The sequence below is a fragment of the Betta splendens genome, chromosome 11 (genome assembly GCF_900634795.4).
Source record: "Betta splendens chromosome 11, fBetSpl5.4, whole genome shotgun sequence".
In the NCBI taxonomy this organism is placed as follows: domain Eukaryota; kingdom Metazoa; phylum Chordata; class Actinopteri; order Anabantiformes; family Osphronemidae; genus Betta; species Betta splendens.
Genome location: NC_040891.2, coordinates 4,030,482 through 4,055,887, shown reverse-complemented (window position 1 = coordinate 4,055,887; position 25,406 = coordinate 4,030,482). Strand labels below are relative to the sequence as shown.

Sequence of the window (25,406 nt, the reverse complement as noted above, 5' to 3'; positions counted from 1 at the left end):
TTGTTATATTTTATCCCGCTGTTCGATGCCATATGCATATTTTGTACCTCGTTTTGTCTAAAGACACACCCCCACCTTCTGATTCTCCATAAATTCGGCCCTTACTGTGAAGGTCAAATCCGCGCGTATCCTGTATCACAGTAGCTAAGCGCGTGCGGCTTGGCGCGCGTCCCTGTTGCTGCTGGGAATGAGCGCACCGTCCCTGTGGTATAATCGCCATGTAGTCCGCTATGCCGCGGGTACAGAGCCGTCCGCTGTGATGAAGCTGTGTGACGTGTCGCACCTGCCGTCTCCCCGACACTCCGCACTCTGTCTTCGCCGTGGCTGAAGAAGATGGTGGCTGGCGGCTAGTTCCAACTTCGGACTCTGTGTGTTTTTTAGTCGGCGAAGCGCACTGGAATCACTTGGTGAGTGTCTGCTGTCGACACACACACACACACACACACACACACACACACGCACACACACCTGTTCCGATCCACAGGTAGGATCAAGACTGGTTCTGTTCTGGTTCCGTCCACAAACTCCCAAACACATCAGACTGAGGAAGAACTGCTGGAGAAGATTAGAGACGAAAGCAGAAGGAATCAGTGAGGCCTTATCTGCGCTGAAACTGATTTATCCAAACAACAGGAGCGGAAACAAGGAATCATGTGATCATCTTATCTGGGCACAGCAGGCGCTGGGCAGCGTTTGTGGCGTCAGGTGCAGCCTCGTTAAAATGTAACAGTGTCATAAGGCAAATGTTAATAAGAGCAGAGCAGCCCACTGTACCTGTCACCTCCTCCTGTGGCAGCTGCACCGCTGGAGCTTCAGTGGTGCGACCTTCATGTGTGCCTTAAACCAACATGAAGGTAGCTTTAATTTCACTTTAAAATGACTTGATTCTTTATTCATAATGTGTAATAAGTGTCTAGTATATTATTGTTGGGGATTTATTCGATTGCCGAATAATAATAAATGATCCTCAACTGTAAAACACAGGGTCATTCATGAAGTGGCTCTGAGCCTGTAGTTCCAGCAGCTGCTCCCTGTTTCATACATTAATTTTAGCTCCAGGGTACCTTGTTGTTCCATGCTTTTACATAAGCAGCAGGTCATATTTGAAGCTGTGTCCACTGGTGTTTATACCAGACGTGCTACAGTGTTGTGTCAATTACAGCTACAGTGTTGTCTCTGGCAGGTGTTGTTGTCCTGTGAGTGAGCGTAAAACAACCATCATCCCTAGACTGTGAGCATATACTGTAGCAATATTAGCAATCAAAATGACCAAAATCAGCTAAAAGAGGCTGAAAAGCATTTTAGAGCTGACGAGAACTGTGGGATATAGTGATCAGTTTATAAGAGAGGAGCTACATATGAATATAGTATTAGTGATATTTGAAGACTTTAAAGATTTTGTTGTCTATTCAAAATGTGTTTGACACTGACCAATAGGAGACAGGCCACTCTTCCAGCTGTTAGTAAGGCAATAAGAATCAAGAACAAGGCCATGTATGATTTGTTAGGTACCAGTGTGTAGAATGTTGAGACCCTCTGTCGAGCCGAGACCAGAACTCTATGACTATATCAGATAATTTGTCACTGTACAATGTAAATGTACAGCGACTGTACTGTGTCTGAACCAGGCGTTGCTCGTTTCATGTGAGGTGAAGGTACTTCTGCTCTGCTGGGTGGGTGAATCACCTCACCATCCCATCATCGACTCCACGCTGCTCTTTCTGGGAAATCAGGCTCCATGACACAGCGTGCTAATGCAGATGATGGTAGACAGATGATGACGTCATGATGCCGCCCTCGTCCTACCCGTCCTTACCGTGGTGTCCCAGAGGTGCCAGACATGGCCGGCTGCTCACTCCTGTGCTGGTAACAGACAGAGATATCCTCATCCTCACCTACTGTAACAGCTTTACCCACAATCTGAGCTGCTAGTGAGCAGTGTATTTTAATCCCACCATCCAATGCTTCACATCATTAAACTGCCAAGACTAGTAGACACACAGTGTTTTTAAGAGCAGTTTAACATCCTTGTCATGTTACTAGAGCAAATGGGACTAGAGGGTTTTAGAATGAGATCAGCTTGACAGGAAGCTTTCTCACATTTTTTGTAATCCAGAATAGGTCTTGTTGATTTTATGAAATAGGTTTTGTTGGACAAACCATGTTTCCATCTCTCAGAGTGAAGTAGTGCTTAGAAAAGGGAAGGAAGGTGCTGTAAGTTCTTGTCATATGTTACGTGCGGTAAAGTGTTCAGTCACTTTGTGTGTTTGTACTTTGATAAACACAGAGTATCACTTCTAATTGTACCACCCAGCACCCAATTTAATTGCCATTGACTGGGGACGCGGCCACTTTTAGGCCTGAAACACTAATTTCCTCAGCTAAACGCTAGTCATTCATTATTTGTCTGTATTGACCAGTGACCTATAAGTGTTCACTCCAAGCTGCTGCTTCAGTAAAGCCCACTGCCCTTTACTATGACCTATGGCTACAGCTACTTTTATCCGTCTGCCAATAAAACATGCCACTCTTTTTTTTTACCTCCCTGCGTGTTGAGGACACACAAGACGATGGACTTGTTTGTACAGATGTGGAGGACGGAGGACGATAATAGGAACAGAGGGGACCCCTGTGCTCCAAGACGTGTTACACTGTCCTGAACTCAGACCTATTGTGCCCGTTTTCCCAGCAGTGGTAGCATAACTCAATCGACTCCCCCCCAGAACGCCTCTGCCGGCGCTTTGGGAACGCACTGTGGTTCGTCAATGTCATCTCTCCCGCTGCCAGGCCATTCCACGCTGATTAGATGGCAATGAACAGTAGGTGAGATGAGATTGCTCCTCGGTGGAGACATAGAGGTTATTGTAATTCCCACGGCGTCCGTTCGCCCCACACGTTGGTGACCTTTGCCATGTGTCAGGCTACTCAACAGGATCAGCTGCTTGGTTTTCTACCGCACTGTAATTACCCCACGGAAACCCGTCCACTCTGGAAACAGTGTGTCAGGCATCAACCGAGCGAAGAGCTTGTTCTGCTGATTGGCACCAGAAGAGGCTGAAAGAGGATAAGAGGCGCTATTAGTGTTTGAATTACATTCCTATGGAGACCAACAAGGGTGGTTTCCAGTGAAGTTGCCTCTCTACAGCCGCACCTGGCAGCATAACACATTCTAAATGTCAGAAGAAAGGTAATTAACTGAATAATAAAGCCAGGACTTAATGAAAATTTGTCTTAGAGCTTCGTTGACTTCAGACAATTATGGTTTGAAGTGGTAATTTTGTCTTCTTGTGTTATTTGTGAAGATAAATTCAATATTTATTGGCAGGCAAACCCATCACACTGGCATCAGCACTTCACACAATATGCAACAATGCAAATGAACAGCTGTGCTTAAATTCTCCTTGTTGTTCTTATTCTGAAGGTGAGATAACCTTCAGCCTCAGCGTGTTTTTTTTCTTCCGACTCAATGAAGCTCCTGCAAAGAAGATTTGTTTAGACAGGCTGAGGGCTACTTATACTGACAGGTAGTCGCATCCGTACGCATGGAATCAATAGATCCTCACTGTAAAGCACGGCGATCGAAGGAAACACATGAATATGGGGGTCAGAGGCTAGTGATCTATGGTGGAGTAATTAGTCGCTGAGCAGAGCCGTGTCGGTGTGTGCTGCTACTGTACCACCCGGCAAGGCCGGACAATGATGTAAGGTTCAGGACCAGGTCACCTATTCATATAGAACAAATCTTCAGTTCTCCATAATCAGTTTCTGTTGTGCAGATCATGCATGTGGCTACTGCCAGCCTTGCCTGACAGCCCTTTGTCACGCGTGCTAATTGCTGTAAATAGTGGGGGTTGTTGTGATTGACCCTCGTGAGAAGCGGCTCAATCTGTCTCATATTTGGCCACTCTGTCAGCCCGATTTCACGTAATTGCTCGTCGTTATCAGCCATTAAATGCAGTTAATTGCAGAGAGGGTAGCTGCTTTTAGCTGCTATGTGAAGGACCGCATCAAGAGGCGCGCATTGGAACCACTAGCAGCGATTGTCCGTGAGTGTATTTCCCTTTTGCATTGTCATTAATTTTTAAAAAGTCTGTCTGTCTTTGACTCACATTTGGGAATTCAATCTTTAGTCTTAACAGTAAATACAGTCACAATGAGAATCCACGTATACCTTGCAAAATGTTAGCATTGGTTTAAAATTTTAGCTCAATCATTTGACAGCATCTTGTAGTAAGCAAAACACAAAGTCCTCCGCATTTGATTTGAACCAATACCAACACAGATGAGCGCCACCTGCTGGTGTGGAGGCTGGACATTGGCTGTGGTGTCCCCAGACAAAGGTCACGTAGGGCTACAGTGTTCCAGGTCTTTGATGTTAGAGCAAACACACTTTAATCCAACCTTTTGTTCATTGGGTTTAATTTTTGTGGAGATCTAAACAGAAAACATTTCCTACAGTCTGTCACCAAGGAACCATTTGCAGAGCTTTGACTGGGAACAAATGATTGACTAAGTCTGCGCTGATGCTTTTTTCTCTTTGAGCACTGGCTTCTGAAACATTAAAGCAGGCGGCCGTCATAAGGAGGAGGGCTGCACGGATCAGCGGCAGGGACGGGGAGACTTACCCGGGATGTTTTAAAATCAGAAGCGAGGCTGTGATCACGCCGTCTCATTAGATCAGTCTCACCTCTTTGCTTCTCTCTATCTCTCTGCTGCTCAGAGAGATGTAAGAAATATACTGTAGAGCTTCTGAAAAATCTATATCAGTAATATCAGATTTTGAAAATATGCATGAACTATGCATACGTTAAATTAAATATCGAGTGAATGTTGTGTTTTTATTTTCTTCATAAATATACATTATTTCAGTTGCTATACAGTATTTTGCACATATCTGAATAGTTTTGCATGGCTTCCTGTGTATCACCTTAGTTTTTTCTCTGTTTCTTTGCAACATCTGTCTCTAAATGATTTTCAGTACTTATTTGTATAGCAACAATCCACAAACTTGAATGTCAAAACACTGCCAGTGCAGAATGAAGACAGTCTGTGTATTCCTTGACTACCCTCCTCCACTATATGGGCTGCCTTTATAACAATGGTGCCGTTTCCATGGTAGCTGGAACATGTGAAGCTTTAGGACAATAGTGAAAAAAGTAGGGAGAATAAATGGTAATAATCACAGGGTACGAGACACTAAAAATAGTGAAAGACTTAATCCCAGGCATTATTTATTCATTTCAACGTCTCGTGTCTGTGCCAGCTGTGGCAACATTGCTTCTTGTCAGGCAGCGTTCCGGCCTGAACCCCCACAGTTTGCTGACTGACTAATGCCACGACGGTGGGAGATAAAGGACACAGACAGAACATTCTTTGACATGACGTCAAGGGAGGAAATCGATTTGTTTCCTTATATTCTTATTCCTTAAAGAAGAAGAAAATGATTGAGTGAAACGAGCACAAAACTTGTTTGTAAACGATGCTGTAAATGCCCAAACAATGTGACAGAGTTATATTGAATTATTGTAAATGCAGTCAGTTGAAATGTCTAAACTATAGTACAGTGTAACGCGCTGTAGTCTGTGCTGCGCCTGCTTGTCTGTGGCTTTCACACTGTGAGTGTCAGACTGATGAGATGCAGGATAGAGGTCAGCCCCAGGCAGCAGGCAGGGCCAGGCTGCTTGGCTCAGACAGCACGTTTCTATCCCTGACTCTCATTTGGAGAAAATGAAGCTTTGTTGCATACTGACTTGCTTTAGTTTTGTCTCATATTTTTAATATTTAAACTTGGATATATTGTAAAAAAAAAAAAGCACAGTCCCAGCTTCTGCCTTTAATGTTTTCCTTTTCCATGTGTTCCAACTATTCTTGCTCAGTCAGATTGTTCATCCGTCTGATTCACATGTGGTTTTAGTTCGTTTTTTTTCTTGTCTTCAGCGAAGACAAGAAATGGGGCCAGCTCACTCAAGTCAAATATTGACTTATTATAATGTTAATGTTGGTACTTATAGCTAAATTATTACATTTTCAGATTTATACGCTGAGGACAATGTTACATACAGTATACTGTAAGTGTGTGGTTGCTGCTGCACCCTGTGATTTGGTGGTAGATGTTTGATCAGTCCACTTCTAAAAGGGTTCAAGGGCTGAAACGTCAAGCTTTTGTTTGAACCATGAGAACCAAATCATCTGGCTGGTCATTGACTCAAGTTGAATTAGACATTTTATATGAACAACTAAGAGGATATGTATCTGTGGCAGTTCCCTGGATGCACCCAGTCCCAATTATTGTGCTCTCAGCAATTCTTGCTTTCTCTGGCTCTGTCCATGGTGCTGAAAGCTCCCATTCATAGTCAGTGAGAATGTTGAGGCAAGCCTTCCTGCTGGGGGACCTTGGTCTTACTGTGTATTTCCATTTAGAAAGCTGGCGCCCCTTTTGAAGAGCCAGCAAGACTTCTTCTGAATAACGCTGCTCTCACCTACACTGAAAACTCTAAGATTTGCTTTCAAAGTAATCCGACTATTGTGATCATAACACACCGCAGGAAAATGAAATTACCCTTCAGCATTAAATGTGGTGTCTGTGCAGTGAGACAACAGACCTGGTCTGTTGAACATGTGGAAGGTTACATGGATGAATTGATGCATGGATGCATTTTTCAAACTTTCCACAGGCGATGAAAGGACAGTTTTAGCCACACTGTTATTTACACAGTGGCCCAAGATGGAGGAGTTTTGAGTACATGTGGTGCAATTTGATGCTAAATTACACAGGTCGCTGATTGCAGCAATGATGACTTCTTATTTAATTGCAAAGCTGTCACATGTTTTCAGTTGTGTAAAAGGGAAAAAGACTCTTTTCTTATTCAACATCTCTGCACACGCTCTACAAACAGCCCTTGACCTCAGCGCCGCAGTGGAGAGACTTTTATAACTCAGCCTGGTTGCATAACACACCTGCAGCTTGCTCCAACGTCTGACTGAGCTAGCGCCGACATCACAGTAACTAGGACAATTTCCTTGGCAGGATAATCCCGTTTCAACTGTTGTTGGATTATGAGCTAAAATTAACCTGTTCAGATGACGGGTCAGTGCTTGGTCAATGTCTAAGACGAAGTTACCAAACAGATGTTCTAAATGGGGCTGGACTACTCGTGGCTAAGGTTCTTAGCGATACTGATATTTCTGAGCTTGTTTAATACTGACAAACAGTTTAAACCACCCTTATACATTTTTAGCATTAGAGAAAGGAGGAAAAATCTTCACAAATTGCATGTTTTACAGGGAAAACCCTAAAGATACTGAAAAAGATCCTTCCACTTTATACTTAAATATGTCAATCAGCAGTTGGATACAATGGCTAATATGTGGTGTTACAAAAAAAGGTCAGTGAGCTGCAGACCTGAGTTTGGTCTAGATTAATAGTGAAACCAGTCTAGCTGACGACCTCTAAGCAGGAAGCTGCCTGATTAGACTCTATCTCCTGTCTTACTTGGACAATGACTTTGAATTCAGGACAAAGAGCAGCTTTGGCATGTGGAGCCTGAGGGTGAAAGGAATGTTCTGGATTCCTTGGACACCTACAGTACTGTCCTACTGATACTGTGACTACAAAGCTTGTTTTTATGGCAAATAATATGACAGATCCTGGCTCACACTCATATTTGAAAACAGAAACTATATTTTAAAAGTTAAAGAACATCATATTTGAAATAATACTATCATTTTATTTATGTTTGCATTTCAACATTATTGTATATTAGCAAAATAGAGTAATACAATTAAAGGCATTAAATAAATCAGATAAACCACACAGATTGTTGTTCAGATCAGAACCAATTCAGTGTAATCTTTTCAAACGTACCACTGAGAATAGGAAAGTCTGAGCAGATGCGATTTGAGGTGGGATTTGAAGTGTTGGAGTGAAATGTTGAGTGAATTCCAGGGTTGTGGATTTACAGTATATAAAAAAGTCATTATTCTAGTTAGAGTTAGAGATGACACAAATTTCTGACTAATATCCCATCAATTGACAACCTGTGTAGTTGAAGTTGTTAAAACGTTTTCTCCCACAAACTACAAAACCAAACCTACAATTTCCCTGTTTACAATGTCCTCCACAGAACAATTATCCCTCCCTCTTTTGTGCCAGGTCACAAGATTAGTTGTCAGCATGTGATTATGTGAAGCGTTGCAGGAAATATGTGTTTGCTCATGGAATTAATAAAAAAAATAGGCCACAAGACACTGGCTTATACATTGTGAGCTCAGTGGTTAAGATAAGAGCGCTAGAGGCCAACAGATGGCTGACATGCGTCCTCTTTTCTGGAGATCCACACTGATTGTGTGTGTGCGTGTGTGTTCATGTGCAAGTTTATAGCTGCAAGTAAATAGCAATTTGCATGTCATTCCTTTGTGTAACGGACATATGGGAATTGAAATTCTGCTCCTTGGAACGATTTGGTTAATGCAACGAGAGAGCACGATTAGGACGGGAACGTGAGAGAGCAGGGGGAATGGATTGAAGTTATGTACTTACCTGCCTGTGGTGCCTTTTCGCTATTGTTGCCATAGCAACAGCGGCTCCTGGTGTTCCTGCGTGTGTGCTTCGCTTGTCTGTGACAGGGGATGTAATTCTGCCTGTCACCAGTGTAGCCTAGAGCTGACTTCCCAGCTCCCGGTTGCCATGAGACCAGACAGACACATCCTCTGCTTCAGTGACAAAGCTCGAACCTACAGAACACCGAATACATTTTGTGTTCAGAGATAGTGTGTCTCCAAGATACAGATGGTCTCAGTCAAGCTGTGACTCATAACATAAAAACACACCTAACATCGTATGACATGATACTGTAACACATGTTCGTTTTGTGCAGAGGTTTGCTGAGATGACAGAAGTGGAGCCGGTGCTGGACTTCGCCTCCTCGGGGCGGTCGGGGAGGAGGAACGCCCTCCCGGACATTCTGGGATCCCCGGCAGGCATAAACCCTGGAGACCTGCCGCTCAAGCTGGCTGAGCTGTCCCTCAAAGGTAAACGAGCCCAGTCGGCTGGTTTATGTTCCAAGTACATTTGTGATTCTGAATCCATCAATCTGTTTTTAGATTTCAGTGACTGTGATTCTGTAAAATGTTCTCAGACCAGTGCAACAACAAACTTGAAGTAACTCTAAATTGTGCTTTTTACTGTTTATACGTGTTTTTTTTATCGTCTGACTTCATTTACTGAATAAAGACTGCTGCCATCTGTTGGCACGGAGAGTCATCTCCTCTATAGAGGGAGTTGGCTGCTGTGTGTTTCTCCACCAATGTGATGATAATGATGCTGATGAATGATTATCTAAGCATCGGTTACAACTGACCTTTGAGGCGGATAAAAACTTTGCTCAGTCTCAGTTTTATACTCTTGCAGTATTATCCGGTTTCAACCCTTCTCATATTGTGCCTTTTTGTGTTCATGCGCAGATGGTCCAGGAGGGGCCCAGTCGCCCACGGCCGAGGAGCCTCCAGGGCCGACGCAGAGCTCGGAGGCGAATGAGGGATCATAGGGACCCGTTTATTTACCTCCCCGGAGACCTGAAGCGATCACCTGAGAGGCGAGGCGAGGGGTGAGACAGGAGGAGACCTGTGGGGAACGAGTGGGACGATCTGTGGCGAGTCAGCCTGTTTGCGAAGCAGCTGAGCCACACGGGGAGAGCGACGGAGCAACTCCCCATGGACTGAAGCCTGGGGCTTAGGACTGTTTAACACTCAGCACTATCTGAAAAGAATGACTTAATGATTCAGTGAGTGTGTGTCGGTTATAAGCTCACTGCTCATATTACACAGGGAATCAAAGGGACAGATGCATACTGGGCACTATTTTTCTATCAACTCTCACTATAACATGTTCACCTTGCTTGCATCTCCCGCTGATTTGTCTTCTGTAGTGATCAGTGTTACAGTATTTTACGATACAATAGCAGGAGGAGATTGATGGAAGCCTGTAGTGGCTTCGGGCTTTTACGATGCAAGACGGTCCAAAGCAGTAGATTTAAGGAACCTGGGAACTCCTTGTGTTGTCCTGCACACCTTTGCTTTCAAACTAACCGTTGGAGCGAGACTGTTCTAGAGTACTGTATATCTACGTTGTAAATGTGCAGTCTTTACCCGTCACCAGACTGTTTTTTGAGCCTAGCAACCACCTGGAGTCAGATCCACTTTAAAGACATCCTCGTGGCGCGAGATGCTGCTACGAAGGTGCATCGATATCTTGAGACATTCCTTTAGAGAACCGTGTCCCACTGCCAACCATGTACACGCTGCTTTATTGTAATACTGAGATCTCCTTTTGAAAGTCTTCATTTTCCCAAACCTCGTAAAAATGTGCCTAGTGGCAGTGTACAGCTGAAAATGTGTGCTGTGTTCTTTGTCTGTGAAGTATTTGTATTCACTATTTTGGGCTACAGGTTTACAACAAAACACCACAAGGATAGATTCTACACATTTTGGAGGGGGAGGGGGTGGGGTCTCTCCTTCTTTGGGTACGTGCTTTGTTCTCACAGCATATGCAGGCCGCCTGGGCAAGGAAGCAGGCATCAAGCAACACCACAATGTGTTTGGAGTGCCGGGAATGGCAGCACGCTGGCCTCCTGCCTCTCCGCACAGGGGAGAGTCTGTTCGCACTCATCAACACATAAGTAGAGCTGTGAATAGAGCGCAAGACGCAGCGCGGGGTGTGCACTCACTGCTACCGCGTGTAGAGTATACTGTCCAAGTGTGACCCACGTGTGTCCGAGATGATGCTTCTTTGATTATAACAGATTTTATACCCGCAAAGACACGATGTGTTTCTGTGTTTGTCTCTATTTGACCACGTGCTCTCGGTGGCAGCGTCTTATGTGGATGTGCTTCACAAACGCATTAATCCCAACGTGCCGCAACACCTCTGGTTTTCATGTTGTATACTACTAAAGCTAATGACAACGTGTTCACGTTCAGTCCGGAGCTGCCTCCACGGGGGCCCATGACTCTGAGGTGTGTTTTATAGTGTTCTGATCTCTCAGTGGTGCATATGTTTTACAAAGCTGGATTGAATCCCTGCTGTTGATTCTACCTGCTGGTGAACATCGCCATAATAAACCCATAGGTTTTACACATACCTCTGTGTGTACAATAGCATCATTTCTAGGTTTGAGGCCTCACATGCACGAGTACACAAGCCTAAAGCTGCAGCATGTACCTTTACAGCATATGACCTAAGGCCCAGCTAATCTCACGAGACAGCTTGATTCCTGGTGACCTTGCGTAAGAATAATACATAAATATCTAGAGTCGGAAATACTGATTCATTTGTTATGAATTTTAAAAAGACACATTGTGCAGTATTTTACACTAGACCGCTGGTGGCACCCTCCAATCGCTTGCTCTGCTAAAACCCGCTACAGTCTGCTGTGCTCACTAATTACAAATATGTAATAACCCAGCAAAACTATAATTAGAAGGCAGAATAAGTCAAACCCTGCTCCTGCCTAGGTGTTACATAACGAAGCAGTTTCTCCACGCGTGCAGCAGATGGAGACATGCACTAAATTATCATTCGACTCACATCGTGTCTCTACACCTATAGGAGAATGTCTTTGTTGTGTCTCGTACAAAGAAAATGATTTCATTTCAATTTATGCAACATCATTCACAAGAATGTCCTACATAATAGAATAATGAAGGCGAAAAACAGTAACAAGATGAGGATTTTGTTTGTTTGTTCGTCTGGTTGAGGTTCAAACCCAGGAGTCTGACTTAGACACACCCAGTGTTGCACCACAGATCTGATCATCTGATTCCGTTTGGTTTTAATCACCTCAGGCCTGAATCCAAACCTGTGGCGTCGTACAATGCAAGGTGTGCGTGTGCTGAAGGGGACTGAACCTTTGTGATCTTAGCTGCTGCCATGCTGGAACCGTGCATGCGCCCAGGGGCTCTTTGTCTGTCTGCAGACACAACAACACAGTGTGTTACATGGTGCTGAGCTGACGCTGTGAGCCGTGCATTATGTAACACACACATTATTTATTAAATTCATCAGAATGGTTGCGCTACACGGGGGACATTTCTGTTAATCATTTATTCCACGAAGCCAAGATGTTTTGTTCAAGTATCCCAGTTAGTCTCCACCTACATTCTGAGGCAACATCCTTTTCCACCCTCACTCAGACTGCTGAGACGTACCTTGTTGCTAGGGTAACCTAGTCTTGTCAGAAGCTTGGACCTTACTATTTTATAAGCATGATGGGTGAAGGATTGATTTAAAGGCTGTGGCCTAATGAGGACACAAGTCATACGCATAGTGTCGGCTGGGCTGGGCTCGAATAGTAATAACGTGCGAGGCACGTTTATATAATGACAAATGCTCTGTAGCTTTAGATTATGTTGATCATAATTAATACATTGTTAAAATAAAAGGCTGTAGACACGTTTAATCTGCCATAGCAAGAGTGTTTGTTAATTCACAGAGCAGAAGAGCAGCGGAGAGCAAAGCTCTGTCTTCTTACATAATTGAATAGAATAGTATAAGTGGTTAGCGATTGGCTTTCCTCAAGGAAATTGTCATGTAATTGCCTCACAGAGATGCAGTGTGGTTCCTCTCACAAACAGATTAGAGTCAAACACGGCGTTAGCAATCGAAGGTAAGTGAATGAACCGCAGCAGGCTTCAGCGCTTCTCCCCTTGTTTCCCCGTCTCTGTGTCTCAGTGAGCCCTTGACCGCAGCCACCGGGCCAAAGGCCGGAGCGGTCCAGCTGACGGAGGATGCTAGAGAGGCTGGAGGATGAGGCTGGCACTGAGGCCATGCAGACATGGGCCGCAGACAGGGTGCCAGGCAGGCAGGCAGCCCAGCGAATGGAAAAGCTTTCACGTGGAAGTTAACGTGCCACAGGAGCCTCGGGAGAGAGGATGGGAAGAAGAAGAAAGCATGCAAGACATGAGAGAGACAGAGGAAGAGAGGAAAGAGATAGGGTTTAGCTGAGTGAAAAGTTTGTAGGCTGCAGGAGGATCATTTGATAAATTCATTAGCTGCATTTAATATTATTTAGCACCAAAATATCTATCCTCTACATCTCTAGGTAAAGGAAATGCTAAAATACAGTACATGTACTTTTAGAGGATGAGATCAGCAATTTCTTGCATTGAATACTAAATCTTTCAACAGATGCTAAAGCAAAATATTGAACATTGAACATGTGGATTAATACAAGTTTGTTGTGAGTATATTCTAGCTGTTTTCTCAGTTGCTGGCATCATGTTTGGGCATCGAAGAAGCACCAACCAAAGTTTCTCAATGCAGGATTGATGTTAAAAGATCGTGCAACTGCTGGACAAACTCCCGTCACGAAGGTCCCACAGGTGTGTATGTGGTGTGAGACACTGTCGCGGAGCAGTCACAGGTTCAGGAAAGTCAAATTCTTGTCACCTTCAACTGTATGATACCAAACAGAAACACCACGGAGCATCAGACATGCTGAAAAAAGAGGGACTGTGTTTTATCTTGTTGATATCGGGAGAATTTTCCCAAAGCCAAATTGTGGGAGGTGAATCACTGTCCACAGCTTGTGTGTGTAGTTATTGTTGTTCTGTTAGTGTTTGCATTTGGCTCAAAGCCTCACAGACCTGGTGGCAAAACTGTAGTCTCTCATTTGCCTTTGATCTAAATGCATCTTTTGAATTTTAATCTCTTTTATAATGATTGTAGTACCTAGAGCGACCTTGTAAAACTAAAGAAGCCAGAAGAGAACATGACGTGAAGTTCAGATTTGGAAAATATGAGAAGATCTTACTGAAAAATGAAAATAATGAATGATCCAAAGCCTGGACATCAGGACACGGACACAAAGAACCGTCTGTTCATGAAAACCTACGCTCTGGAAAGCTCTGACTCAGTAATTAGGTCTGTAAACACTGAGCACTAGCTAAGCATCAACTGAGTTAAGTAAGTGTTCCCAAAACATAATTTTAATCCTGTCTCCCCAGTGTAAGGATGATACCAAGGCTGTGGAGACATGAGGGGGTGAGCTGAAACGGAGCGCAGCATGTTTAAAATGAGCCTGACCTGTTTATTTACCCGGCGTCTTTTTTCCTCCTTCCTCTGCATCCAGGCCTGGCAGCTGCTCGAGTCTTTGTCCAGCGATAGATCACAAGGCTGCAAGCGCACACAAACACAGACATACAGTATGACATCACCCATGCAGTGACAGGGAGGAGACTGGCAGCGTAAAGCTGGCATCACACTCACACACACACACGCACACACACGCACGCACACACACACACACACACACACACACACACACACACACACACACACACACACACACACACACACACACACACACACAGTGGGACAGCACAACTCTCTCTAAGCTCTCAGTCAGACAGCGCAGCTTGGCAGCTCTCTCTCCCGATAAGATGAGACGAGCTTTGGCCTGACCCTGTTCTCACGAAGACCAATTCGCTTTGCAGAAGCGTTATGTGCGGATATCTCCGCTGTCTGGCATGTCTGCTCTTTCTAATACTCCATCTCCATCCTTTTCTTTACATCGCAGAGAGTTCCTTCCTGGCCCTGAACCCTGACCTGTCGTGTGCCTGTTGGCTGAGGCCTTAATTAGTTATCAACAACAGCCTCTGGGGGAGGTCTGCCCTGTCCTTGTTTCATCTCATCAATATTCTCTTTGTGTGTTTGTTAGGTCATAGGTTCACTGTGAGCCATAGTCTGTAAACCACTTGTTTCAGTAGTATAGTAATAGGAGCATGTGCTGGAGTTTATGTTGTAATACACGTGTGTGTTTTTGTAATTGCCCTATTTAAGGGGACAACAATAAGGTAGCTTCAAGATTTCTTAGGAAACTAAGTCAATTAATTCAGAGGTCTTCTGCCAGAGAGGTTTATTACCATGTACCATTGTAGCAGTGTATAAAAGACAAAACATAGCATAACCCCATTTACATTCACAATAAATTATGAGAAAGGCCCCACAAATAAAGTTGAATTGAATTGAAGGAACATGCTGTGCAAAATCCACTTTCTGCTCATTTCTGGACATTTTCTGTAAATGCCACGTCTGCAGGCACCGTGTGACAGGCGACTTAACGTAACCCACATGCACAGCTCCAGGCAAGGGAATAGGTATAGATGGCTTTAATGGTTTAGGCAAGGTCCAGTATACAGGCAAAGGTGACACAGTGTAGTTCACATAAGTGAGACATGAGAGCTCAAATGAGTGTACTAACATTCCCACCGATCCATCATGCGCTCAGATATATCTACAGTGCTGGATCAGCTGACCCTGAGATCCTAAGAACATGCAGCAAATGTTCTCGTTCTTGTTCTCATGCAGCACCATCTGTAAAATGTGGAGCATTCAATAAACAAAATATTAATTCATTCAAAAAACTGTTTCTTTTTTTAAGACGGGAGCAGGTAGTATAGTATAGATAACATATACAGTAGAGATATATAATACGACTTGCAGGAACTTACAATACAGTAGGTTGACAAATTACAGTCAGAAGCAGATGTCATAGATGTGTGCTGAGGTTGGGATGTTTCCTTCTCCGACACCATTATCTCATTTCCTATCAGTTGCAGTGATAGAGATCAGTCTCGTATCCATGAGCTGAGAGTTAAAACGCTCGGACAAGGTCAGATAATACTCGGACGCGAACTGAGCTGAGCCTCACGGAAAGGCATCTGGCTGGTATGAGTGGATGTTGATAATATGGGGATAACACTAATCGTCCAGATTGGGATTATGGATATCACTCACCAGTGCACAAACCGAGCTCTGGCCATTATACACGCTGATGCCCTCCACATCTGGGCCAATCAGCATTGAGAAAATAAATTTGGCACCAGCTCATTATGCAAAATCAGAAGAAATCTATAACAAATGTCATTGTAGTCATGAAGCTAATGTCTTCTTGGGGGCAAAAATCTGATTAGAAGCTCTCTAACATATTTCCATTGACATCTACCATTTGCCTACAGCAGCCATCTGTGGATCAGGACTGCTGGTCTTCTTTGTCAACCCCCCAGTGATTTCCCATCGCCATCCCCGCATCTCTCTCATTCTTCTCAGCTCTTTGTTTGCCTCCCTTTCTCTCCCTGTCCCAGTGCTGACATCACAGTCCCAGAGGAGCCCTGTGATGGTAACGAGCTCTGAATCAGCACCGAGGAGACTCATCTGTGCCCCCACCTCACGCCAGCTTCCACTCAGCGCCTGCTCCCTCTCCTCGTTTTTTCTTTTTATCCTCCTAATCCCCATCTTTTCAACACTGGTCTTATACCACCCTACCCCTTAAGGGCTCAGACTGGTTTTACTGTGCAAAAAAACTGTTGTGCCAAATGGACGGGGTCTGTATTTCAATATCGAAAGTGCTTGGAATGAGTACGTGATTGCTAGGAAACCACAGGGCGACACAGAATTAAATATTAATTCAACGTGCAAAATGGAAGTAGACCTTTTTTCGTTGCCTGCTACATTTGAGCTCATTATTATACTAGCGTGCATGTAATTAATAGGTCTAAGCATCTGGGTTACTTTGTGGGAAATTAATGTAATGGCCTGCAGAGGCAGGACACAAAAATAACATACTGAAACAGATTTTTGTTACAAAGAAACAATACATGTGAATATATGAAGTTATTTCATTGAATTGTTTTGTAGCTGTAATTTATTGACTGGCTGTGATAAAGTGTGTGGTACGGTAGTAAAAGTACAGTACAGTGGTCAAATATTTATTAGACTAAACTATGAATAAATGGACCTGACTTCAGTAACATTTCCTTTCAGCTCACCTGACAACACTGCATCAGATCAATATTTTCTGAAAGGTTGTAGTCAAACGCAAAGGTTGTAGTCTACGCAAAAATGTACAGTAGTCTTCACTCAGGCAATTACACACACACACACACACACACACTGACATGGGCAGTCTAGGGTGACCAATGAACCAAATGCATGTTTTTGGACCATGGGAGGAAACCGGAGAACCCGGAAAAAACACGCAAACAAGGCAACCAGTCCACCTTGGGAATCAAGCCCAGGACCTTCTCACTGTGAGGTGACAGCACTACCCATTGGACCAATTATTTGGATTCTGGATTCATTAGTTATGACCGCCAATGTATGGGGGTTAGCTGTGGCATTCCACAGGGTTCTATTCTTGGACCAATATAGTTACTTGGTAAAACTTCATGTTTAGAGCCTTAGCATGTCATAACATAAAGACCTCAAGGAAACTGTACTATCCCAACACTTCTTTTTCAGAGTACTGAGGGTGCTCTCATTCTATGTTGTGAGTAAAAATATGCTCTGGTCAGAATATCTAAGCTACCAAAAGAGAAGAGAGAGGGTGAGCTGTGGTGAACATTTCTCTCTTCTTTCATTGGTTGTGTGTCCCATGAGCTGAGCATCATCAGGGTCGACGCCCAAAGCAGGACTATTGTACACAGGAAGGTGGAAGGTCAAAGCCAAGGTGAACTAGTGCGTGTGGAGTTCCCACATCAGCAATGCCAAATGGCACAGTATGAAGTGCTAAAGCCATCATGTAGCCAAGCTTGGAGATTGGAGTCTTGACAGGAACTTTAATAATCAGTAAGAAACATTACACCATGTGCACTGTATTATTTTCTCACCTACAGTATGTTTAGAACTTAAAGAGCAAAAGCAGGCAGGAAGCCTTCTTGAGACCATTGTCAGATGTCTGTAAAATCTTATATACAGAGATCCTGGGACATTTGCATCTGTTGAGCCCCCATTAAAGCAAACATGACCGGTAGAATGAAGCCCCAGCGTTCCTTCCAGGCCTCCTCTCCATTTACATGAGACGACACAGATGATGCTGTTAATCCTAATGGACACGGTGCAGATTCACATGTTGATGTTTGAGCTCAAAAAATATTTTATTAGTCATAGCCACGGTATAATTTGATTATCTGCTCAACCTGCTGGTCAAGTATAGTGGAGAGCATTTCATAAATATCAAAAAGATTTCCCATTGTATTCGGTATTAAAATGTCTATGCCTCAAGCCATAAACCTCCTCCAGTCGACATCATCTAGAATAATTCCTCAGGCTATTAATAATGAGTCCTGATAATTTGACACATCATACCCAGTTTTGTCGTCCCTTTCATAGATCGCAAGTGCCCCCTTGGTTTAAAGTTTCAACACAACACATTTTCATAGAACATTCTGCACGTGATGGGTCACTCCTCAAACACACACACACGCTGCACAAACATGGAGTACACACATGCCAAGCAAATGAGGAGTGGGGGGTGGGGATGCTGAAACCACTTCCAGACAGCGTGCAGCCTCCCAGAGCGGCGAGCAGCTGAGTTGATGATTACATAAGCCATAGTTACATAAAAGTTATCACCACACTTAAACATGACTGCCCTATGGAGTTGGCGTCATGGCAACAGAGGACATACGGCACCATCTTAAACACAATATTTACTGTACAACAATAATCTTCTGGATATTCTCAGCTGGACATCAGTGTTTAGCACAGGCAGGAAATGCTTTTCACCTGCATTCACGGCACTTGATCTGCGATGTGATACATTACTGTTTTCTGTTTTCTTACCTGGTTACCCAGAGGCTGCACCCTCCATCAGGACAACCACGGCTCCGGGTCCAGACTTCTCTCATCGGCGCCCTACTGGATCCCCCTGACTACAGTAGGTGGAGGTAGGGGGAAGTTAGGGAGGTGGTCTGCTCTGCTCTGCAGCGTGATTGTGTAGACTAAAAATGGGTCAGTCTTCCAGCTCCAGCCCCAGCACACACCAGCATGGCTGAGTGCTTTTGAAAGAAGGGTCCCGCGCCTACACTGTCTTAGAATGTTTCCTGTAGATCAGCTGCTGCATGTGTGTGTCTGGGTATTAATAACAACATACCCCCCGTTCCCCGTCATGAAAGCACTTGTCCCCTCTTTTGTCAGAGCTATGAAATCCTAGTGCAGTTAGCCCCATGCAATAAAGGACAATATTTATCAAGGGAGCATGAAAAAGTGGAAGCTAATTTGAAGAACGCACATTTTAGTCCCTTGTTATCAAATTAGACCATGAACGATTCCTCCTAGCGAAAAAAGCAAACAAAATGTATGGGTTTTGTTGAAGAAAATGCAAATCAGTAAACAACTTTCCTAAATCAAAGCAATGACCTGAATACTGAAGTGACTTTTTCAAATCTGAGCCACAAGGCTGAATGGAAAGATAATCAGCCATGCAAACACACACAAATAAAACCTAAAACCTTTCTCCCACCAGACAACACCCAAATCCTCTCCCACACAAACACACACAGATTTTGGCTCCAGCGCTACAATCGGGCCTGACGGACAGCTGCCCCGTGCCCCCCCGTCCCTCCCTGTCTCTGGGTCGCATTTGTCCCTGGAAGCACCAAAGATGCAGTAAGTGGGGGAGACTGATACTGGCAGGCCGCGAACACCATCTGCTCCTCTCCACTAAGACAGAGCAGCTCAGCCACACTCACTGGACTGGAGCTGAACACACACAACGCCACAGGTTTCCTGGTCATATGTGAAAAACACGAGAGTGTGAATAATTCAGCAAAACAACAACGTCAGACATGGATGAGCGGAGTGAGTTAATTTACTGTGACTGTGTTCGATCTGCAGGATGAACAGAGAATGAAAAGTTCCTGGAGTTAGTTGTGTTTACAGTGGGCTCATGGTGAAGCTACAGTAGCAGAGGCCTGTTTCAAGGTTTGCTGATGTTGATTGTCTGCCTGCTACAACATGTACTGCACAGCTTACATACTGTATATAATAAAAGAAAACCAACAGTAAGAATTTAAGTAATTTGTAATGACTGAATTAACTACAGTATAAAGTTAGAGCCGGGTATCAGTTACTGTAGAGCCAAAAATAAAAAAATCAGGTGATTTAACATTTGAGCCTTAAAGAAAACAGACATTTAGAATTTTAGCATCTTAAAAATCAAGTAGCTTTTTAGCGCATCCATTAATAAGTACTAGTTTTCAGAATTCAAATTACAGAAGAACAAGAATAGGAAAAACTTTAATAGTCCACTCATTCTATTGCAATTATACATTGCACTGTTTTCAAAAATATAAAATCGACCACATCTACACCACTGGTATGTGTTTGTATTCAATAAACTGTATAGTAACTGTACAGAATGATGTAATCAATTGCTAAATTACAACAACATAGTCCACCCACATCTGAGAAAACTGTGTGTGTGTGTGTGTGTGTGTGTGTGTGTGTGTGTGTGTGTGTGTGTGTGTGTGTGTGCGTGTGTTTCCAAGTATCATGTTTGTGTGTTGACATGAGTAATTGTTTTGTTTCATACTGTAGAACCAGGCAGCACGGCCAGTGACTCTGCAAAGTGTGAGAAAGATTCAGGCTGTCAGCGACCATCCTATCATCATCATCTTATCAGCTAGGGCATCACTCAGTGACCTGCTGTCTCCAGCTGCATTCAATGTGCAGTCGACAACATCTGACTGAAACGCATACTTAGCACCAATATAAATTCCTGGCCTGAATCACAAGATGAAAAGACCTTGGACATGGCAACAGTAAAAATAGATCTAAGTGTTGATCCTTTGGTTACAAATATTTTCAGCGCAGCATCACTGTGACTGAAAAACAACTGATCTTCTTCTCCTCTTATCAGAATAAGGTTTAGCTAAATATAGTCAACAACCAAGTGTCTGAGTTTGTCCAGTTGAAGATGAATTCAGCATAAACAACCTATCTTAAACCGTGGTCGTTTCATTGGAGAACTACTTAATTGGTTAGCAAGAGCTACAAATTTTCTGACACCGTGCTGAACATAAATAAATTAAGTAGGAGGCAGCAGAACGTGAGATATACATGTGAAACAAACAACTTTAATCATTAATCTGACTGACTAAACATTTTCACTAATAGGTAACTTTATTTATATAGAACATTTCACACATATACTATAAGTGCAAGAAATTAAATCTAAGAATGAAAATAAAACAACATTAACAGCAATAGGCATCAAAGCAGAAGACTCGTGAAGTAAAAATAAAACAAATGATGTAAAGGGATAGAAACAAGCTAATATATTCAAAATCTCTGGTTTTAGATTGTTTTAGATTCTCTGGTTTTCGATTGTTTAATCTAAATTAAGATATTTTCTGACAATATTTTCAGTCTTTTTCACAGAATCCCTGAAAGGTCACAGCAAAGAACCCGTCTTTCACAGATATCATGTCTGTCACATAGCCCTTCAAAGCTCATTCAGCTTTAACAGCCTGAATTAGAACTGCACAGCGAATATGGCAAATGGACCGTTTAGAGGTACATCAGTTGTTATTGCTAATTCTGCTGTCTTACACAGTTATGTCTGTGTGTGCTAATGTTGCCAATGTATCAGCAGTTAACTATATAAACAATGGATAGCACCTATTTGCTTTCAAACAGTGACCATATAGAAACTTTATTATTTTCTTGAATTTTTTTTGTGATTTTTTTTAGTAAATAAGTTGAGTATTAACATTTTAGGTCCCAGTCTGGGTTAATGCAACTGTAAGATAATAGATTAGCCTCTTCAAAAGAACTCAACGCTGTGGTATCTACAGTATGAAACGGCAATCTATTTTTAGTCACTGGGTGGAACCATGAATAGAACACTGGTTTATAAAGGTGAGAAGTGACTTTAAAAAGACACAATGTGTGTGTTAAACATTTTCCCGAAGACTCATACAATCCTTCTATAATTCGAGCCCCATCGTACCAATAAACACTTTTAATAGCATTTTTTTAAAAGAAATAATTATAGCTCATTGTTTAAAGGCCAAATCACTGAAACTACAATTCCCAGAAGCGCACGGGTCTAAAAAAATCCAACCAATGACAGTCAGTAAACGGAGTGACGGCACCCTCGTTGGTCCATTTATGCGTGCGCGTGCTGCGCTCGCGGACAGGGCTCGCGGTACAATCTGTGAGAGCGGAGCACAGCATCCACAGCTTGTTACCAGGTGGGTGTGACAGAGCGAGCGGCTTCTTAACAACAGGGGAAGTTCACGGGAATTATATTCTGGGGTTTTTTTGTCCGTAAGTACGAACGTTGCTACATTTACGGTTTTGTAATGACTTGCAGGTGCAGCGAGAGTAGACTTTTAACGGACACCGTTCAATTTTCTTTTTTATTGAGCTGCTTATGCTGGCGTAGCACGTGAGCTAGCTATCGTCATTGTTTACAGGTTGTTGGGGGGGGGGGGGGGGGGTTGCCACAAACAGACGGTTTTTTAATTCATTTAGGATTAGTGCTTTACAAAAATGCAACCTTACTGGTTTTCGCTCCTCTTCCTCGCGGCGGCGGTTGGCGGACTGTTAGCCTATTGTATGGCGCGAGACTGTGGCACAGTTGGCACCGACAGACAGACGGACACATAGACGAGGACAGACTTCTTCCATGTCACATTGTTGGGCAGCGGGGCCATTTTTAAACATTTTTTTTACAAACGCCTCGCTGTGTAAGTGGGAAACCTTTGTTTCAGATTTTGTGCGCGTGTGGGTCGGTAACCTGCTTTCAGCGGCTCTTTGTTTGCAGCTGCCCGTCACGTCGCTGTCAAAAGCGCCTTTGTTTGAAGCTGCTCGAACCGAAGACGCCGCGGAGCCCCGTCGACACTGAGCACAAATCTCAATTATGTTGTCACTGTTAAGACGTCGATCGGGGTGTCGTCTTGGCGTGGCAAGGCGTGGACGTTGATCAGAACATTCCGCTTACACCCGTATTTGAACCCACTCGGTGTCTAGAGGCTTCATATGGAAAACACACGCACACACAACCACAGGTTGGTGGCATTTATGGATTATTATGGGAGGCGTCCTTCCCCCCCACTCTTCATTTTGAGCTGATTGTGACGTTTAATTCACACAACTGAGCCAGCTGATTTATTGACATGACAGCTGTTGCCACTGCTCCAGCGTTTCATCAAACGTCACGCATTGAGTTTTAGAATTGGATTTATTCGAGGTGTTTGGTCGACATGTGCAATTCCCCCCCCTCCTGCGGTTCAAACACATGGCGCAAGGAACAGGTGCTCCACGATCATCCTCTCCGGATATGCTCGTCGCCCACTGGTCTCCCTGCAGATTTTGCACATCCACGGTTTAAGACTGGGTGCACGCCTGTCTGCACCTGGCACTGCCTGCTGTACCCACCCCGATCAGCCTTTTGTTTCAACCACGCGCACATTGGGACGGTCGTTACCAATCAAGGCAGCGGCGGACGGGGTTTTTATACGCCCCTCCCCCCCGTTCACTAAATCTAATTGCTTGCATATTGATTTTAACGTCAACGCTGACATCACTTACAAGTTAAACAATGGTGTACGACACGCAGGCGTTGAATGCCAGTGCCTTTATGTGTGGAGCGATGGGCGGTGGTTGCACTGCACGTCATAGCCACAGAGTGTCGCTGGTGGGTCTTGTTGTGTCTTCTTTTGGGAGATGTGCAGTACAAATGGTGTAAAACAGCCACTAGAGGTCACGGTGTGTAGTCATGTGTTAATCTCGTTTACTCAGACGATGAGTTGCTGTCACAACCACCTTATCTTTTCTCATCTCTCTCTCCTGTCAGACGCCGTTACCTGCAGGACACTCTTAAAAATGGCAGCCTCTGAAGGTAAATTCCTTCTCTAGGTCAGAAAGCTAATGCGATAAATGGCTGGATAATTGTTCTTTTGTCTCTAAAAACACTGGCTGCCTCTTTGTGTTTCAGATATTCAGGTCAAAGAGCTTGACAAGCGGGCCTCTGGCCAGGCCTTTGAGGTTCTGTTGGGCACTCCTGCCCCAGATGGGAAGGGTGAGTTCCCACTGTCTCCTCCCAAAAAGAAGGATGTGTCACTGGAGGAGATTCAGAGGAAGCTGGATGCTGCCGAGGAGAGACGCAAGGTAAAAATAAATGTTTTATATAAGAAGTTAGGAGCAGTAAAAAAAAAACAACTGATTTGTTGCTATACTGTAAAACTGCATGTCTGGTTTTAATTTTTAAAATTTTTATTCTTCTTTTAATTCTTCCCTACCTGTCTTTTAGAACCACGAAGCTGAAGTCCTGAAGCACTTGGCTGAGAAGCGTGAGCATGAAAAGGAAGTGCTCCAGAAAGCAATGGAGGAGAACAACAATTTCAGCAAGATGGCAGAGGAGAAGCTGACTCTAAAGATGGAGGCCAACAAAGAGAACCGCACAGCACTTATGGCAGCCATGAATGAGAAATTCAAGGAAAAGGTGAGGTGTGACTTTGTAAAAGGGAGAAACTAGCAAAGCTTTTTCGCCATCCAACCCTAAACAAATTTTTCTTTCACATTTACTAGGACAAGAAGCTTGAAGAGGTGAGAAAGAACAAGGAGACCAAAGACCCAAACTCAGAAGGCACTTCGGAAGACTGAAACTTAAAAAGGGGGATTGTATAGGGTTTTTTACGTATCCAAAGATTGATTTATTTTTTGTTCAGCCAGTATTTTTGTTGTCTCCACTTCCCACCTTTTTGAAATAAATACAAGTTCCACTTTGTGAATTTTTCAATTGTCTTGCTATAAGTGTACTTGCGCTTGTTTTACATGTGGCTATTTCCCTCCCTTTGCGTCTAATCCATTTGATATGTAGCTCGTCAGTGCCGCTTCTGCCCCTTGTGAAAATTAGCAGTGTATCTATTCTTTGAAGGAAGCATGTTTCTATGCATAGGTCTGTTATCTCTGCCTATTCCATGCGTTTTGACTGTCCATGTGAACCACACCTGTTCTCAGCACTACTGTATGTAAAAAAAAAAATTAATAAAAACGTAGCACAAGGTATGATCAAGGCGTCGGCTGTTATACATGCAGGTGTTTAGAGTGCAGCTTGGGTCCCCAGATTCTGCTTGTTTGCTCCTGCAGATCTTTTTTTGTGCCACTGCTTAATTTGCTTTTTTAAAAAAAATGTATGGGATTGTCTTCAAAGCACATGACTCTTTGCTGTATAGCTGTGAATTAACATGCCAAACATGGAAAGCGATGCTGCTTTGAACATCGTGTAAAGAACAGGGGTCTAACACATGGAATGCATAAGAGCAATACACTTTGGCATCTCGACACATTGGCAAGTTGACTTGAACTGTTGTACTAAAACAAATAAAAATGTAAACACTGTTTTAATTGTGCAAAATATCTTTTGTGGTTGGCTGGGGAGATTAGCAACAACAAAGACCTAATTGACCCTTCTCTTGTGTCCTGACAGCAGGAAAACACTGGACTGTAAACTATACTCAGTATTAATTCCAATGGGGGTCACTTCAGTATGGTCAGATTTTAACATCTCCTTTATATTTCACATCAGAAAACAGGCTCTGTGCCTATATCGTTTTTATCA

The 25,406-nt window shown here is 43.5% G+C and overlaps 2 protein-coding genes and 1 long non-coding RNA gene across 7 annotated transcripts in view; 2 read left to right on the top strand and 1 right to left on the bottom strand.

Moving 5' to 3' along the window:
- Window positions 1–25,186, top strand: part of stmn1a (stathmin 1a) — a 268,537-nt gene extending 243,351 nt beyond the window's left edge. Inside the window, exons 1-5 of one of the 4 annotated variants that reach the window (XM_029166583.2) lie at window positions 21,920–22,032; window positions 23,640–23,684; window positions 23,781–23,953; window positions 24,096–24,287; window positions 24,374–25,186. In XM_029166583.2, coding sequence (XP_029022416.1) covers window positions 23,669–23,684; window positions 23,781–23,953; window positions 24,096–24,287; window positions 24,374–24,448 — 456 coding nt within the window. In that variant the 5' untranslated portion in view covers window positions 21,920–22,032; window positions 23,640–23,668 and the 3' untranslated portion in view covers window positions 24,449–25,186. Of the gene's footprint in view, window positions 1–21,919; window positions 22,109–22,509; window positions 22,531–23,639; window positions 23,685–23,780; window positions 23,954–24,095; window positions 24,288–24,373 lie in introns of those variants that run through there. The other 3 variants (XM_029166582.3, XM_055512812.1, XM_055512813.1) reach the window with 3 other exon arrangements.
- pkib (protein kinase (cAMP-dependent, catalytic) inhibitor beta) lies at window positions 159–11,137 on the top strand. Its single transcript, XM_029166584.3, has 3 exons — window positions 159–407; window positions 8,877–9,030; window positions 9,463–11,137. The coding sequence occupies exons 2-3, from the start codon at window positions 8,889–8,891 to the stop codon at window positions 9,543–9,545; spliced, it is 225 nt and encodes a 74-aa protein (XP_029022417.1). The 5' UTR covers window positions 159–407; window positions 8,877–8,888; the 3' UTR covers window positions 9,546–11,137.
- Window positions 12,026–19,549, bottom strand: LOC114865445 (uncharacterized). 2 transcript variants are annotated; one of them, XR_003787520.3, is made up of 3 exons: window positions 18,620–19,549; window positions 14,081–14,170; window positions 12,026–13,450 (listed from the first exon to the last, which is right to left on the bottom strand). It is a non-coding gene; the product is annotated as an uncharacterized LOC114865445 (long non-coding RNA). The 2 variants fall into 2 exon arrangements; XR_008696095.1 differs by lacking the exon at window positions 18,620–19,549 and having other exon boundaries at window positions 14,081–14,358.
- Window positions 25,187–25,406: the final 220 nt, after the last annotated feature.

Excerpts from the sequence above, each read along its gene's own strand:
- pkib (XM_029166584.3), top strand. The coding sequence starts at position 8,889 with ATGACAGAAGTGGAGCCGGTGCTGGACTTCGCCTCCTCGGGGCGGTCG. Across the intron at positions 9,031-9,462 it reads GGCTGAGCTGTCCCTCAAAG|ATGGTCCAGGAGGGGCCCAG; the intron begins GTAAACGAGCCC and ends GTTCATGCGCAG.